Source organism: Phyllostomus discolor, chromosome 8, assembly GCF_004126475.2.
Source record: "Phyllostomus discolor isolate MPI-MPIP mPhyDis1 chromosome 8, mPhyDis1.pri.v3, whole genome shotgun sequence".
NCBI classification, from domain to species: domain Eukaryota; kingdom Metazoa; phylum Chordata; class Mammalia; order Chiroptera; family Phyllostomidae; genus Phyllostomus; species Phyllostomus discolor.
The window spans coordinates 43,324,875-43,341,888 of record NC_040910.2 but is presented as its reverse complement, the minus strand read 5'-3'; the positions used below and the strand labels follow the sequence as shown (position 1 = coordinate 43,341,888).

Sequence of the window (17,014 nt, the reverse complement as noted above, 5' to 3'; positions counted from 1 at the left end):
CCAAATGTTTTACAAAGCACAAGCGTGTGAGTGGTCACTTGGAACATGGCCTGGAAAGACTTGCATCACTAACAGCTCAGATAACAGCCCTGGCCGGGCAGCTCAGTTGGTTAGAGTGTCATCCTGAAGCACCAAGGTTGCAGGTTCGATCCCCGGTCAGGGCACATACAACCAATGAGTGCATAAATAAATGAACAACAAACCCACGTTTCTCTCTTTCTGTCACTCCATAAAAGTCAATTAAAAAAAAAAAAAAAACCAGCGATGATTAAGTGACAGCTGATAGGATTGAGGTCTTTTCCACTTTCTCCCCATGTTTGTGTTATGCCAAGATATTTAATATATGTGATGATGGAATGTATTTTTGTCATAATCAGAACAAAAATCTACTTTCGGTTTGAGAAACAGAGAGAAAGAATACTCTCTGGGCTTCTCTACAAGGGCCTCGGAGCTGCAGGTGCTGTGCTCCACAGCCTGGGACATGTCAAGGAGGTCGGTAGCGCTCATGATGGTGGCCTCAAGCCTCTCCCCACAGGGTGCCAGTGGCTTTTACCTGGTGGGGGTTCCAATCACTGTCAAAAATGATCACAGTGTCAGCTGACTGGAGGTTTAGGCCAAGCCCCCCAGCCCGGGTGCTGAGCAGAAAGATGAAGTACTCGGAGCCAGGCTCATTGAAGGTTTTCAGCAGCATGCCCCGATCCTCTGCTTTTGTGGTTCCTGCCGGATATGAGAACAGGGTTAGTGGGGCAACTGGGAGGGGAGATAGGTGGTGGTGAGGAGAGAGGGAGAAAGGGAGAGAGGGAGAGAGGGAGAGAGGGGGAGAGAGAGAGAGAGAGAGAGAGAGAGAGAGAGAGAGGGAGAGAGAGAGAGAGAGGGGAACACCTGTGTTGGAGACCAGGGACTACACCCAAATGTGGCCCACAGAGGCCACCTAAGCCACGGCCACACTATCTCAACTCATGGCCCCAAGTTGCAATTAGTACCTCGGGTTTACAGTGACACACTGAATGCCATTCTCCCCACCCACAAAGGTGAGACTAAGCCCCAAAGATGTGGCTGTGCCTCCTCTGTATGGAAGGGGGATGCAGGTGTGGGCTCGAGCCCAGGTAACACACAGGCAATAAGGGTGCCCGGTCAGTGCTGCTGTTATCACCAGCCCGTGCCCACCCAGCTAATGTCAGTAACACTGCATCCCCCCAAAATGGGAACAAGCAACTGACCCAAGGCCAAGTGACTGTCTTCGACCCTATTGCAATGGGATTTGTTGTTCACAGAGAGAACATCCCGCAGGCAAGTACATGGGCACCTTATATCAGGGACTTGCTTCCCTTTAGGCAGGACAGGCCTCCCCTCCTCAGTTACAGGGACTCTCAGGGCCTAGGACAAGATCCTCAGCATCACGAGTGTCAGTAAGGCAACCCAGCTCCTCAGGTTGCTGCCAGCTCAGAGCAGAGGTGCCTTGGCAAATTCAGGAGTCATTTTTGGTGATGAAACAAAAATTAATACTTCCTGTCACTCATCTAACATGCCCCAGTGAACAGTTCAAAGGCCCGTGCCCAGCAGAGCCTGGGGTCCAGATGTGCCCACAGCTGCACCACATCTGAGGTGGGCTGATGCCTCAAGTGGGGCAGGGACAGGCCCGGAGGAGGGGCCAACTCCCCAGATACTAGGCCTGCGCCCTCACTTTTACTACTCCAATGATGGAAAGTTCCATTTTTCACAATGTGTCACTGAGCCCCCACCCTTCCTCCCTTCTCTACCAGAGTTTCCCCCTGTGTGGCCATGACCATGGGAAGTAATAAGGATGAACCATGCCTAACCCACAAGTCCTCACCTTACAGAAAGGACCCTTGTCGAAGAAAATAGGGAAAAAGGGGGCAGGTGGACAGGCACCGAGGGGGTGGGAACACTCTCCAAATATGGCCTCTCCTAGGGGCGTTAGGCTGGCCTTCCCAAAGAATGAGGAAGCAGCCGGAGAGACCGAGGCACAAAGGGAGGGGCGAGGTGAGACATGATCAGATTTGTGTTCTTAAAGGTTGTCCGGGGAGAGTTTCAAGAACGGGTTGAGAAAAGGCAAGATTCAGGGCAGTTCTGAGTGGAGGCAAGGAGGGCAGAGGCTGAGAGACGATCAGCCCAGCAACCAGAGGTCCATGGTCTCTGAAACCACAGTTCCACAGATGCACGGTGAAAGACAAAACAGGAGCACAGAGGTCTGGGGCATCCGGCCATGGAGACGGACTTGGCAATGTGCTTAAAGGTTCTGAGAAGTGTGGGGAATGAAGACAGCTACCTAATCACGTTCACTCCCAAATTAATTTTCCTCATAAGCTCCGTTCCCTCCCACCATCTATCACAGTAGAGGAAATCCCTCTGGCACTGCCCCCGCCCCAGCTAGTTGACATGTCATATGTGTCCGGCACGCTGTCAGCACCTCCCTCAGCCCACTCCTGACCCTAGCTACCTTGTGGTGGGAAAAAGGAAAGAATGCAGGACTTTTTATGAGACAATGCGGTCACAGCCAAGTGCTGTTCCTTGGGGTTCTTGCTGCTCTCACCCTTACAGCATCTGCTTCCCTCCCTCTCTTTCTTATTCTCAGTGTTCAAGGTTCCAGCAGGGACAAGCCCAATTCCAGCTCCAGAACTGACCAGTGATCACTCCACAGCCACCTGGGCAGTGGAGAGGGGGACATGCAGCTCACACCAGCCTAATGAGAGCTGGACCTAGACTTCTGGGAAATGAAGGGCTGCCCATGTTCAGGACACGGAGCAGTGGGAAGGGAAGCCTGGAGAGGATGCCTGAGGACAAAGGAGCCACAAGCTCCAGAAAAGCCCCTGCAATAAAATTTGGAAACCTGGATTCAGCAGTGCCTAGAGCAAGATAATAATATTTGGGGCTCAGTTATGAGTCTATCAAGGCTTTTTTCCCCAAGCACGCATGGTAGGGGTTTCTGTCACTTCCAACAAAAGAGCACTGTAGGGTACCCCGTAACAACATTGTAATGCCAAGACCCAGCCAGCCTCCCAGGCCATTGGCTCCAGATCCAGCCACAATGCTTCCAGAGCCCTGTTTAATCAAACACACTGCGCCCTGGCTGGCGTAGCTCAGTGGATTGAGCGCGGAATGGGAACCAAAGTGTCACAGGTTCGATTCCCAGTCAGGGTACATGCCTGGGTTGCAGGCCATGACCCTCAGCAACCGCACATTGATGTTTCTCTCTCTCTCTCTTTCTCCTTCCATTCCCTCTCTAAAAGTAAATAAAATCTTTAAAAAACAAACAAACAAACAAACACGCTGCTACGCTCACTCCCGCTAGTACATATACCTAGAGTCTTTGGGCCTTGCCCTGCCTTGCATGGGAGGGCATGCTGGCCAAAAGCTTTGGTAGCTGTGCATAATAAGCCTCCTTAATAAACAGCTCTCAGTCATACTCACCATCGAGCCTGAGGTATTTAAAGCCACGATAGGCAAAATAATCTTCCATGATTGTCATGAGGGAGGTCATCTGACAGAAGAGCAGCACTTTATGGTTGGTGGCACGAAGTTTGGGCAAAATTCTATCAAGGAGCTCAAATTTCCCTGAGGCTCGGTAGAGGTCCAGCCTGGTCAGTGGAGGGAGGAGGAAAGAATATACACAACGTTAACGATGGTACCTTGCAGGTGGGGAAAGGAGGAGGCACGCTCCCATATCCAGGCTGACCTGAACCAGTCTATGTGGGCTGGCCATCAGGGTCAAGGGCACAGAAGTGGTTTCCTGGGCAGACCCCCATAGCCCATGAAGATTTAGCAAAGACATTTCAACCCAACTAAAACTCAAGCCATCCTTGGTCAAGGGTGACCACGTACTTGCAAGAATGAGAAGAGCTGCTATTGGTAACTAGGCTGCAACAACGTCTCCATTTTGTTCAAGAACCAGGAGCAACAGCTGCGAGTCTGTAGAGGGCCCACACAGAACCACAGGCAGGGCTAAGGGCCGCCGCAGCTCCTCTCAGTCACTCTGGTCTACAAACCCCGGTTTACAGATGTGGAAACTGAGGCTGGGGGGACAGTTCAACATGGCTGCCACTATGCCCAGGGCAGGACTCAAATCCACATCTGTGGGACACCATTATGCAATGTGGAATAAAAAAATATATCTCAAAAGACATTTTTGCTCTTTAATGTGGTGCCTCTGCTCTTGGAAGTAGCTTAGTATTCCAGAGAAATGGTGGTGGCTTTAGCTATAACAATGTTTTTAGTAAGGCTGTTGGCAACGATGAGATCCAGAGGCAGTTTCCACATCTAACACTAGGGGCTTAACAAAGCCAGGCTGCCCTTCACAAACAATGCTAGAGAGAAAGACAGCCACAGCATGGCGGGCAGCACACTGTGTAGAGGACCTCGAGTCGAGGCCCCACGCTGTTAAGAAAGCTGTCAAGGTTCACAGAGCGTGGAGGGAGGCAGCAGAGTGAGGTTGGCCTTAGAATTTCTGCCTCTTGGGATTAACAGTGAGCAACTCTCAACATGAGGGGGATTTTTATTTTCTTCTTTGATTTTGCCTATAGTTTTTAAATTTTCTGCCATGAATACAGTGCCTTTGAAATTAGACCAATGTAATAAAGCCAACAAACATGTGAGAAACACCACCTGGTGGCTCGTCTGCCCACCCCACGCAGCCGGGAAGCATCTCACCCTTGGACAATGCCGCCAGTAAACCCCAGGTGCTCGGAAAAGGACTCCTGCAACAGAACGAGAGAGAATTCAGTAGGGAGGGGGCAGGAACAGGCTGCCAGGACACCTCTGATCCCTCACATCAGTGCTCAGGGATTGCCTGCAGTGGCTCTGAGACCACACACAGGTGGCAAACTTTTCTATCCCACCATGTCCATTCCTTTGTGTTCTTCTAATGAAGGAAAGGAAGTCAAGATGTTAATATTCTTAACCACAAAAATGGTCACACGGGAACATCGTGTGCCTGAGACCACCCTGAGTGCTGAAATGAAACCCCAGGGGCACCTGGGGTATTCCAACAACCCTGAAACGTCATGCCAGAAAACATGAACATATGGTGGCTTTGCAGAAGCAGGAATCCAAATTCTCAAAGCGCCCCATGGCCCAAACGGTTATGCCCCAGCAACTTCATGAAGAGAAAAGCTGCTCTGAGTAGATGCGATGACCCGGGATGGCACTAAATGTCACCGAGTGGGAAATGCTAGTGTGTCAATGAACACTGGCCTGGTGGAAAACAACCTAAAGAAGAATTTCCTAACAGTCTGTGGTTATCTGAATGTGCGCTTTCAGGGGCTTCCACTTCTGTCACTGATTTTCCTACACTGTTTGGATTCTTTTCCATAAGCACTTTTCAAAATGAAAATCAACAGTCAAATCTATAGGCACTGCCTATTCAAAATATTATAAACTACTTTTTTAAAAGCTGTCAGGGAGAAGGAGTCTAGCTCTGTGTCGGGGTTCAGCTGGGCTTGCTGTCCCCAGCAGCGAGTCCTCAGGGCAGGGCCGGGGAGGGCTCACCTCAATGTGCTGAAACATGTACGGGTGGTTACAGATCTTCCTCAGCTGCATGATGGTGTTCATCAGGGTTTTGGTGCCGCCTTTGCCCTGCAGAGGAAGAAGAGAGTCTCGTAAATCGGCTCCTGTCCTGGGGTGGGTGGTAGAAAGGGGACCGTGGAAGGAGAAGCTTTAGGAGCAGGAATGGCTTAGCAGTGAGGAGCTGGCTCCTGTGGGGGTTCAGAGGCTTAAAGCCAGCTCTGGGGGTAGCAGATTGCCTGGTGCACTGGGGAGGCGGAAGGGAAGTAAGAGTGACAGAGCTGAGGTTGAATCATAAGCACTCTTCGAGACCGGCTTCACTCTGGCATCATGGCAAGTCCCTGGGGGCTGCAGCCAGTTGGGCCTGACTTAGGAGGGTCTCTGGCTCCAGGGGGAAAGAAGGATTCAGGGGTGAGTGGATGCTATGGGACAGAAATAAACCAGGAGACACGTTGCTACCACAGCTCAGGAAAGAAAGAGCCCAAATAAAACATCTAGAGGAGGGAATGAGGAGACAGGGCCAAGCTTGAGGCACCGGGTGCAGAATCAAGAGATCTGGGGGGATAGTTTCAGTTCTGGTGAGGGGAGCTGGGGCAGGTCAGCACTGGGACCTCAGAGAGATCCCAGAAGGCAGCCGCCTAACCCAACCCCCAATTCCATGCCCTCTCTTCAATGCCACTTGCTAACAAGGTGAAAGGACTAAGTGGTCATTGCTGTTGAGGCAGCTTTTTCCCAGCTGGGAAGGTGGGGCTCACTAAGACAGTCTAACTGCAGGAGTTAGTGCTGGGCCCCATGCCGCCGACAGTCAGCCCTATGGGGCTAAGATTTTCATCAGTGAAGAGGACACCAGAGAACAGCTGACTTGGGAGGGTCTTGGAGAACTAAGTGTGCCCCAGAAACGAACCCTGAGCTTCTGCTCCCACAGAATTACTGACCCAGCCTGTCCACATCAGCTGTGACTTAAACAATAGCTCTATAGTGCCCTGGGGATCACCACCCGATGGGGCCGTGACCACAACAATAAGTTCCAAGGAGGAGGAAGGCCCGCTGGTTAGAGCGTGCTCAGGCCCCACACACCCAGCTGTCCCGAACCCACCCCCTGAACACTTAGGTGGGGATATGGGGCCAGGCCAACCTTCTTGTCCTTCTCGGAGCCATCAGTCAACAGCACACCCTTGGCCTGCATGTGCCGGTACAGCACACGCTGCAGGGCAGACATGTCGCACTTGATGACGTACTCCACCTGCAAAGGGCATGGACACCATCAGTGGGGGCCCGGGGGCCCTGAGCCTACTCCGTCCCCACCGCCCCGGCCCATATGTCTCTGAGGCAGGATGCTTCCTGGCAGCATTCTGGGCCTGAGATGTGTGTTTTGATCTAGGTACATAGGGGTCACGGTGAAGAGCCCCAACAGATGGGGTCATGAGGGAAGTCATGGACTACGGTACATGAACCAGAGAAATCTGGAAGGGGAGTCCTGGGCTGCTCTCACCCCTACAGCATTTGCTTCCCTCCCTCTCTTTTCCATTCTCAGAGCTCAAGGTTCCAGCAGGGATGAGTCTGATTCCAGTTCCAGGACTGACCAGTGATCACTGCACAGCCACCTGGGCAGTGGAGATGGGCATGCGGCTCACAGCAGCCTAATGAGAGCCAGCCCCGGCCTTCTGGGAAAATGACTGGCTGCCTCCCTGTTGTTTGGAGACACACTTGGCCACCTTCCGAAGGCCTCTCCACAGCTGGCCAGCAAAGTGTAAGTATGACTGAAGAAATAATAGGGCCAGGAACCCCCAGCCTTGTAACAGGGGAGCAGAAGGGCCCTGAGGGCCACTGTGGCACCAGTTCCCTGAGCAAGAATTCAGGCACATGTTACAGCGGGTAGCAGGAAAAACTGGAGAGCCCATGGCCTCCACGCTCTTGTGACATGGTCGGGCAGGACCTGCCCAGGCATCAGGCCTGCTGACAGCAGGTGGGATTCTGTACTCTAACCTGGCATCCCTGTCTTCCACTGTAGTGACCCAGAGGGGTACATGGCTGTCCTCAGGATGGACTGACTCTAGAATGACAGGGCAAGGCCAGGACCATGAGACCACAGGCCAGGGACGCCTGGAAAGCCATCTGCACAGGCCAGACCCTCTCTGGGGAAGCCCACACAATGCTGCACTGTAGTTTCTCATACACAAAACCCTCCTGTTACCTTTTCAGGCAACTGAGCCTCGACCTCCTTCTTGAGCCGCCGGAGCAGGAAGGGCCGTAGCACTTTGTGGAGACGCCGAATAATGAGAATGGTTTCCTCCTCGTTCAGGTCCACCTGACGTGCCAAGGGACGGGAAAACCATGCATTACTTCCAAAGCGGGGGCCAGGGCATGGGGAGGGGTACACAGGGTCATCTGGAGTCACCCTGCACGCTAGACCCGTTTCCAGGCTGCCTCCTGTCTCACAGGGCTTGGCAAGGCCCCCCTCTTCCTTTGGAAAACAGCAAGTACCCAAGTCCTTCCCTAGAAATGCTAGGACGTGGAACCAAAGGCCCCAGGGCACCACATTTTGTAGATCTGATGAAGAGGAACACAGCAGTACACCCTGTTTTCCCCCAAGTAACACCAACTCGAGTGCTTGGAAGCCCACCAGCACATCCGAATGAAAACTAAGTGGCACCATGGGGGCCACATTCATGAAACACTCAGTGTAAACGAGGTGATCCATCTCCAGGAGCCCCACACCTGCTCTCGTCTCAGCTGGGATGGGATGGAGGGGAAGGAGAACTGCTCTCAGGGCAACTGCTACTCGGATAAAACTTTAAATCTTTAAAGGTTTTTACAAAGTGAAAAATAAGGTGAGACCTGAATTTTTCTTATATGGATCTCCTAAAAAAATCTCCCAGGGAAGCTTTTGCTCAACTTAAAAATAAATGAAACTAGAGCATTTGCTCTTCAGCTCTTGGGCTGGGGGTCCTGGGACTCCTGGCAAGGCTTTAGTTTCTCCTTCACGAGGGCTTCAGCCTAAGGTGGTGCCAAGGAGGGGGCACCTTGCAGATGATGCTGGCAGAGGTCCCCCGCACCCATGATGGGGTGTCCCAGCTGCCCTGCATCTGTCTAAGGGAAACGTCATCCTCAGGAACTAGTGGGCAGTGACACTCCTCATTACCCTTTGCAATTGCACTTTCTTCCTTACTCTCCATGCTCTGGTGGCTTAACTGCCTTCATCAGAAAATGCAGCTGGCCCACAAACACAGCTCAAACCCCAATAGCTGAGTGGTCGGTTACTCTGGCAGCAGGTGGGGAGTTCATCAAATGATGAAGACCTAACCCCCGACAGCCACACGCCACAGTCTGGTTTTCAGACTGACAATGCTACCACAGCCACACATACCTTGATACACTGGCCACAGAGCTCTTTAAAAACAGAATACACAGAATCTAGCCATGCTGCTCTTATGAGTGCAAACTTTTGAGCTTCCCGCTGCCCTTAGGGTAAAACCTAAACTCCTTAAAGAAACAAGCCCCTCGGGCCCTCCAGCTGCACCTGGACACACTTGCTCTGGCTCCACAGCTGCCTCAAAGGTCACAGTCCTCATTGTGCCCTCTGTGCCTGGGGTGCAATCAGGGAAGCCCGAGTGTCTCCCCAGAGTTCACCTTCCCGATCACGGTTCTTCTCTGGGGCCCTCGTGGCTCCTCCAGCCTTGGGGTCAAGACTACCTTATTCTATAAAAACATGGACCCCAGCTCTGGCACCTAGCACAATCCCATCCCACCGTGGTGGGCACTCAATGCACACCCAGCTCCTTGAGGATGGCCCATGACCATGGTCCGCTGCCCCGCCCCGCCCCCACATGGCTGGATCCACACACCCACCTTTTCTCCAGTCATGGCAAAAGGTGCATTGAACCACTGCTCAAAGGTGCTACAGCTCTTGAAGATGGTGGGCAGCAGAAAGTTGAGGAGCGCCCAGAGCTCAGGGAGCTTGTTCTGTAGCGGCGTGCCTGTCAGCAGCAGGCGGCGGGGGGCCACATAGTGTGTGTTGAGGACCTGTGTCAGCTTGCAGTGGTGGTTCTTCATGCGGTGGCCTTCATCCACGATCATGTACTTCCATCGGATCTGCAGGCCCAACAGCAGACGTTGAGAGAAAGACAGGCTGCGGGGCTGCCCTCAGCAGAGCGTACTCTCACAGCCAGTAGGCAAGGGGGCTCCAGGCGGAAGAGCCCATCAAGGTAGAAAATGTGGGTATGACAATGTCTCGATAAGGGAGCAGCTCACTGAGAGACAGACACACAACGTGCCTCTATAAAGCAGGGGGACAAGGACAGGCAGGGAGACATGCCTGTAACCTGCTGTTGGATAAAACAGCAAGTTGCATAAAAGTACTCTGGATTCCCTCTCAAATTATGTATGTGATATGTAGCACAGAAAAATCCCCAAATGCACCCCTCACTGGTCAGAGTGGCCCCACTCGGAGGGAGGGGGCACGTCCACAGGGGACGTGGTGTGGTAACGCGTGCACTTTCCAATCAGCGAGCTGTGTCTCCAAAGGCAAGAGCGGCACAAGCAGGTACAGAGTGTAAGCCTGGGGGTTGGAGCTGCACCGCAGAGCCTGTTGGTGGCTACATATCTGACGCATATGCGCTAGCTGTTGATTCTAGCAGTGTGTGGCCGCCCTGTGCTTCAGCCGCCCTGGGACACAGTGAGGCCAGAGTGAGGTAGTGCATGTTGGAGGCAGACCTGGCTGGGGGAGAGGCGCAGCAGCTTTCTCTCATGAGGAACCCCCATTGCACAGTGTTTGTTAATTAAAGCCACTGTCAGATAAACACAGATGGCTTTGTACTCCTGAGTCAGAGGGTAACAGGCACACTGGGCATCTGTTCTCTGGGCCTTGAAGACACCTTATCAAGTACCCAGTATCATCACTGTGACCAAGCCCCAGAGGCGTGGTAACTTGTCAACACTTCCTCCACCCCTGCTCTACCTTCTACTTCACTCTACTGGATGGGTTACTGATGAGACCAGATGCATAATCTTCAGCCTCCATTCCTTTTCAAACCAAAAAATAAGCTTTTTGCAGGCAAGGGACAGTGTCTGTTTTACAACTGAGTCACAGGATGTTCTCAGTAATTCCTTACGGCCTAACCAGGGCTGCCTTCACAACTACGTCAGCTAAGAGACCTGAGACCCGCACAGCTGCCACTGCACAAGCCAGCCCCACAGCCCAAAGCTGATGGGCCACACAGGGCCTCAGAGAGCATCATGGGTTGTTTCACGTGGCTACGCTGGAAGGGAGGGAGGGCAAAAGCCTCTAGAGACAGGTAAAGACAAGGCTGGCTTTTCCATAGCCCTACCAGGGACAATGTAGGCAGGCAGGCCAGAAGGTATCTTGTGTGACCACGTCCTTGGGCAAAATCCCTGTGAGGAGCTAACTCACGTTCTGGGTAGACAACCCTGTCTTTGGACCTAACCCTGGGCCAATCTCGGAACAGAGAGGCAAACTCAAGGTCACCTTGACCAAGACCTATCACATACACACCACAGCTGTTTTTATACACATGTGCAGGGGAATCAATGAAAAATTACTTGCAAGGGGCTTTGAGAAGATGGGAAGTGTGACACACACATGACAATCCTAGACAGGATCACAGGCTCCCTAATGGTAACAAGAGCCTGGGCGGGTCTTTTACATGAGGACACACTACCTTCGCAAGAATGTGCTTGTCTTTAATGATGTACTCGTACGTCGTTAGCAAGACATTGAACTTGCCGCTCCGGAGCTGTGGAACAAAAGCCCGCCTGGCTGCTGGAGAGCCCTGTGAAAAGAGACGACACACACACGTCAGCCTCCCGGGGATATGGTGGCCAGGCCACAGCACCCTGATAAGGCAGGAGAGTTGGGTGAGGCTGCTGGCTCCTGTCCTTCAACCCTGACATGCTGAGTGCCAACTGCAGGGAGCGAGGAAAGGCTTCTGGCTCGTTGGTAGCCCAGGCCCTCTGGGAGGCTTGCTGCCTGCACCACCATCGGCATCAATCCCAGTGGCCAATAAGCTCCCAAACTCTTCCTGGGTCCCAGCTCAGGCCTCTAAGCTGGAAACCGGGGCCTCCCCTTCAAAACCTCTCATCTGAGTGCAGGCCCACTGAGATCACTCCCTGTAGGCAGCTCCAGCCTATTTGCAATGAGCAAGTCTGCCCAGTCCCTCTCCCAGGTCCAAACTCCCGAACCATGTGACCAGGACCCTAGCATTCTCCAGGCTCACAACCCACATAGGCTCATTTTCACTGGGTCCCATAAGCTGTTGCCAGAACCATTTTTAACTCTTCAAATATACTAAGTTTCCCCTGCACATGCTGTCCCTGATGCCAACATGCTCTTCTCCCTGTGATGGGCAAACAGCCTCACGGCACAGGGTGACAAGCCCAGTGGCCAGGCATAACCTGGCTCTGCCACTAAGTGGCCGCGTAAGGCCCTGTCTGCCTCAGTTTCCCCTCCAGGACAACAAGCACATTAATCCCTACTTCACGGGGTGAACTGATCAGATAAACCATCGTATGTGACTGAGTTTTAATCAAAGCTCAGGTGAAACCCACAAATTAGCCCATAACTTCACTTAAATTGTGAGTTCACTTCCCTCTTCACTTATCTGCATTCCCTAGTCTCCATCCTGCCCTCAGCAATGTCTAGGTGCTCAGCTGGTGACATACCTTGTAGGACACCTTCACCACAGAGGGGGCCCACTTGTCAAATTCATATGCCCAGTTTGACAGTGTCCTGATGGAAACAAGGAAGAAACAGTCAGGTTCTAAGTTCAGTCAACAACAGCTCACTGTTCATACCAATGCACACTGTGGAGACAGGCCACCGTGGCTGTGACCCAGAGCTGGCGGAGTAACCGATTCTCTCCAATGGTGGCCAAGTGGGGAAAGGAAAGGACAGTGCCCCGGCTGGGAGGAACAGGAACACACAAGAGCATGGTGGTGGATACAGTGACAGGGAGGAGGCTGGGTCGGCCTGGGCTGGAGCCAGGAGACCAGAGAGGGCTATACCTAGAGTTGAACCTCACAGACCAGTTCTCTGTCACTGATGTGAGGTCACAGCCCTCTGTGAGAATAAGCCATGTGCTGCAAACCTGCTCCCAGGAAAAATGCAGACTCACGGTGCTTCATTTCAGAACCAGGCTAGAGGTCAGGCTATGGAGGCCTGGGAGTATAGGAGAAACCACTTGTGTCTTTATGCCACCTCGCAAAAAATTGAGGGCTCCTGCCCAGCAAGACACAAAAGAAGACGATGAGCAGGTCCAAGCGGAGGACTGGAGGACTGGGAGCAGCGTGGGAGTGAGAACTTTTGGCTGCTCCTCCCTGGGATGTGCGAGGCCAACAAAAGGGGGAAAAGACAGAGGCTGGCAGTGACTGGATGTGGGGGCTGGGAGAAGATTGGTAAGGAGACACAAGTCACTTGGGATTGTAAGACAGAGCTTCAGGAGAGCGTGACGGCAACAATAAAGCCAAGTTCACAGGTCAACAAGTTCTCAGAGAAACACTGAGACATGCAGTTTTTGGTGGGGGAGGGAACACACTCAGAAAGTCTAGACTGGGTGGTCTGAGGAGACAGGCCGAATGGCAGACTGCCTGTGGTCCATCCAACTCCTCTCTCCAAGATGTTCCATGAGGATAGTGCTATCTCTGCCTTGAACCCAGGCTCCCTGGCAGCCGGGGCCAACCAGGTGGACACAGTCAGAGACAATAAAATGAAAGCTCAAGCCGGGGGAAGCTCCTGAAGGATAGTGGGGAGTGGGGAGACTCAGATGCCATATGTTCCTGCTGTCCTTTGTCCTGCTCATTATGTTGGAAAAACTGAGATGAGATGATGGGAACAGGGAAATCATTCTGCAACCAGGAGGTAAGAAGCCTGATAGCAGAAGTCATGTGCTAAGGGTGACAGAACAGAAAACTGCAGGAGCCTGGGCCCGCCCTGATAGCCTGGCTCTGGACTTCCCCGTACTGAGGATCAGCAAAATCACTCTGGTCTAGTCACTGAGGTCAGGCTTCTGTTGCAGGGAGCAGTGGGGGTCAGCCTGAGAGAGAAACTGAGCACTAAAGCCTGAGGTGTGGGGAGCATGTGCAGCAGGTGGGGTATGAGGAGACAGACGGAAGACAGAGGTCAGTCAAGAGGGAGGCAGGACAAGCGAACTCACAGTGGAAAACTGCACACCCCAACTGGTGGACGGGACAGCTGAATGCCCAGAGTCTAGTAACATTCTCTAGGGCACAGACAGCTCTCTGGCTCGGAGGAGACGACATTTGACAGTCTGCACCTTGTCTGGGTGGAACGTACTATGAAAGGTTGAAGATCCACACATGGCATAACCCCACTGAAGGGAATGGGGAAAGGAGCCAACTTAAATAACCTCGGAAAAAGGGTTTTAACTGCAAGCTGTAGGCCTAAAGACAAAAGGAACTGGATTTAAACCCAATGTTCTATGTGATCAAGTTAGCTCTCATGGTTAACTACTGTGAAAGTACTGTAGTACATGTACACTGGGAACAAAAAAATGAAGAAAGCCCTAGGATGAACCCTGTGGTCCTGAGAATTGGGGACTACAGCTTGCGTATGTTAGTTTAACACACACAGGTGACTGGACATAGCAGTGACGTGCATGTGTGTGCATGTAAGGCTCAGTACACGTACGCACATTTCCTAGTGATGTCCACAGACAGGGGCTACAAGGAAGGACACCCCAGAAGCAAGAAACACACATAGCACCCAGGTCTTGGCCTCCAATTCCATTCTTTAATAAATTAAACCAGCCTGATTTTAGGCCTGGGTGGAAAATACACAAGCTGAGCTTGGAGCATCTTTGGTTGCTCCAAACAGCAACCAAAAAGCAAATTGCTCAAAACACCCCACAGGGACAGAGGAGCAAACTGAAAGAGCTGCTGATGGCCACAACTGGAATACTTAGGAGAACTAAAGGAACTAGCATTGGAGTATAGCCCAAAATATAAACTAAATACCCATGAGTCCATACTGACAAGAAATGATTAAATAAATTAACAACTGGGAGAGAAGAAATCTGTACAAGAAGAACTCCAAATACCTTACGTACCTATCTCCCCCTCAAGGAGGTGGGGCTGAACTGCCTACCCCCTGCATATGGGACAAGCACAGTGACTTCTTCCCAGAGTACAGTGTGAACGGGAGAAAACAGAGACACCTCACAGCGGAGAGACAGCTAACGAGCATCTACCCCCTCAGCCAGGTGATCGGGGTAACGTCAACAGAGAGAAGTCATGTTGACAGTAACTGCCCTCGACATGATGTGACAAGAGGGGCACTTGACCCACAGTCCTTTGTCCCATGTAAGAATGAGGAAAATCACCAGGCAGAGCCAGATGGAGGGATACCTTACAAAACACCTGAGCAGTCCTCCTTAAAACCATCCAGGTCATCAACAATATGGATAATGTGAGGAACGGTCATAGACCAGGGAAGGCTAGGGGCACGTGGCGATGAAAGGTTAATACAAGATCCTGGAACAGAAACCAGGCACAGGGAAAAACCAGGGCAAAAGAAATGAAGTTGGGCGTCCAGCAACTAGTGGTGTGCCAGGGTGGGCTCCTGAGTTGTGACGAAAGGAACACGGCCGTGTGCGGTGTTATCGACACCAGAGTAGATGGGGGGAGGGCATCTAGGAGCTCGCTGCAGCATCTTCACATCGTTTTCATAAATCTACAAGTATCCTAAAGTAAACCAACAATTACAACACAATGACAGGGACATGTTAAAACCTGCTGGAATGGTCTCCCCAGACCAAACCTGAGACAATTTAAGAAATAAAATAAATAATGATAGTGTCCAATCTGGGCTCCTATGATAATAGAACCCACAGTGATATAACAAATTACATGAAGAAAAGAAGGAAAGAAGGAATAGTTTTTCCTTACAAAGCAGCACATAACCAAGACTCCAGTTCCCCTTACCTCGTGCCTCCTGACATGAGGCCCCCAAAAGGACACAGCACCCCTCTTGGGGGGGTTCTTGCCAGAATTTCAGAAATAGGCACTTCACACAAACAAACAATGTGAAGGAGAGCCTGACCAGAGTTCAAGTGTCAAGATCATAAAAAACAAATGTGGACTGGGGAACTGTCACAGACATGTCTCAGAGATGTGACAACAAAATGCAAAGTAGGATTTGGGACCAGAAAAAAAGATTATTACTGGGGAAATAGATATTTGAATACGGTCTCTAGATTCATGACCAGTATTAGGTCATTGTTGCCTCCCTGGTGTTAACTGTCCTGGGAGGCCAGGTGAAAGATGCATAGGAATTCTTTACACTATTTTTGCAATTACTGTAGGTCTGAAATAATTTTGTTTTTTCTCACCCGAGATTATGTTAATTGATTTTTGGAGAGAAAGGAAGAGGTGGAAAGGGAGGGGGGAGTATGGGGGGAGAAAGAGAAAGAGAGAGAGAGACAGACAGACAGACAGACAGACATCAATCAGTTGCTTCCCATATGCACCCCAACCAGGGCTTGGACCTGCAACATGGGTATATGCCCTGATCAGGAATTAAACTCAAAGTCTAGGTGTGTGCACTGACCAGGAATAGAACCCACAACTCTTTGGTGCACTGACGACACTCCAATTAACTCAGCTACCTGGTCAGGGCTGAAATAATTTTAAAATGAGAAGTTAAAACACCAGGCTGCAGAGCAGCACGTTGGGGAGAGCTGTGAAGATTAACTTACACCTCAGGGGAACAAACGGAGAGGGGACTGCAGTCGCCGGAGGGCTGGGAGACAGCGACAGGCACGTGCACTAGGAATCTGAGAAGCAAGGTGGGGCTGACCACAGAGGAGGAGGCAAGACCATCTGCCAGCCTGGGACCTCCTACCTCACTAGGAACAGTCCTCTCTACAAAGCCTGCCAGGGCAGCCTGTTTTATAACATCCTGAGGCAGGGAAGGCAGAAAGAATAAATTTCTCCAGGTTAAACTCTTCAGGGGTTCTGGGATCCCTACCCATGGGTGTAGGGATCCCAGAGTGGCCCTTGGAGGCCTGGCTGTCTTGAAGGCAGACAGACACAAGCACTCGGCTTCCCATTCTTCCCTTCATCTACTGACCTGATGACGACGTGGGCCCCACTGAGCACTGGGCTGAAGACAAAGGGTTCCCCTCCAGGGCCAGGCCAAGAGCATAGGTAAGCCTGACAACGGAGCACATCATCCACCCTGGCTGATAACTGGACTGGTGCCTGACATGTGACCTGAGCTGGGTCAATGAGAGGAAGGCCTAGGGCTTCTGGAAACACCGTGGGGCTGAGTTGGGAAGAGGGCTGCCCAGACTGGTGGGTGGAATCATGAGCCCAGGAGGGTGTCTGCTAGGAGGAAGAGGCCAGTGACAGCCTCATCAGGACGCTGTCTGGGTACCCAGGCCCCCCACTACCCCTGAGCATCGGCGTCACTAGGGCGTTGGATGGGACTGATAGGGCTCTAGTGCCACTGGTGGAAGAGGGA

The 17,014-nt window shown here is 51.8% G+C and overlaps 1 protein-coding gene across 6 annotated transcripts in view; it reads right to left on the bottom strand.

Annotated features, from left to right (window-relative positions):
* The window catches only part of SMARCA4 (SWI/SNF related, matrix associated, actin dependent regulator of chromatin, subfamily a, member 4), an 84,569-nt gene that overhangs the window by 23,769 nt on the left and 43,786 nt on the right, over nt 1–17,014 (bottom strand). For all 6 annotated transcript variants that reach the window (XM_036034354.1, XM_028520637.2, XM_028520639.2 and 3 more), the window contains exons 17-25: nt 12,199–12,265; nt 11,199–11,309; nt 9,370–9,612; nt 7,715–7,828; nt 6,656–6,763; nt 5,506–5,592; nt 4,669–4,715; nt 3,433–3,599; nt 554–717 (exon numbers count right to left, since the gene is read on the bottom strand). In XM_036034354.1, the coding sequence (XP_035890247.1) occupies nt 554–717; nt 3,433–3,599; nt 4,669–4,715; nt 5,506–5,592; nt 6,656–6,763; nt 7,715–7,828; nt 9,370–9,612; nt 11,199–11,309; nt 12,199–12,265 (1,108 nt within the window). The remainder of the gene's footprint in view (nt 1–553; nt 718–3,432; nt 3,600–4,668; nt 4,716–5,505; nt 5,593–6,655; nt 6,764–7,714; nt 7,829–9,369; nt 9,613–11,198; nt 11,310–12,198; nt 12,266–17,014) is intronic.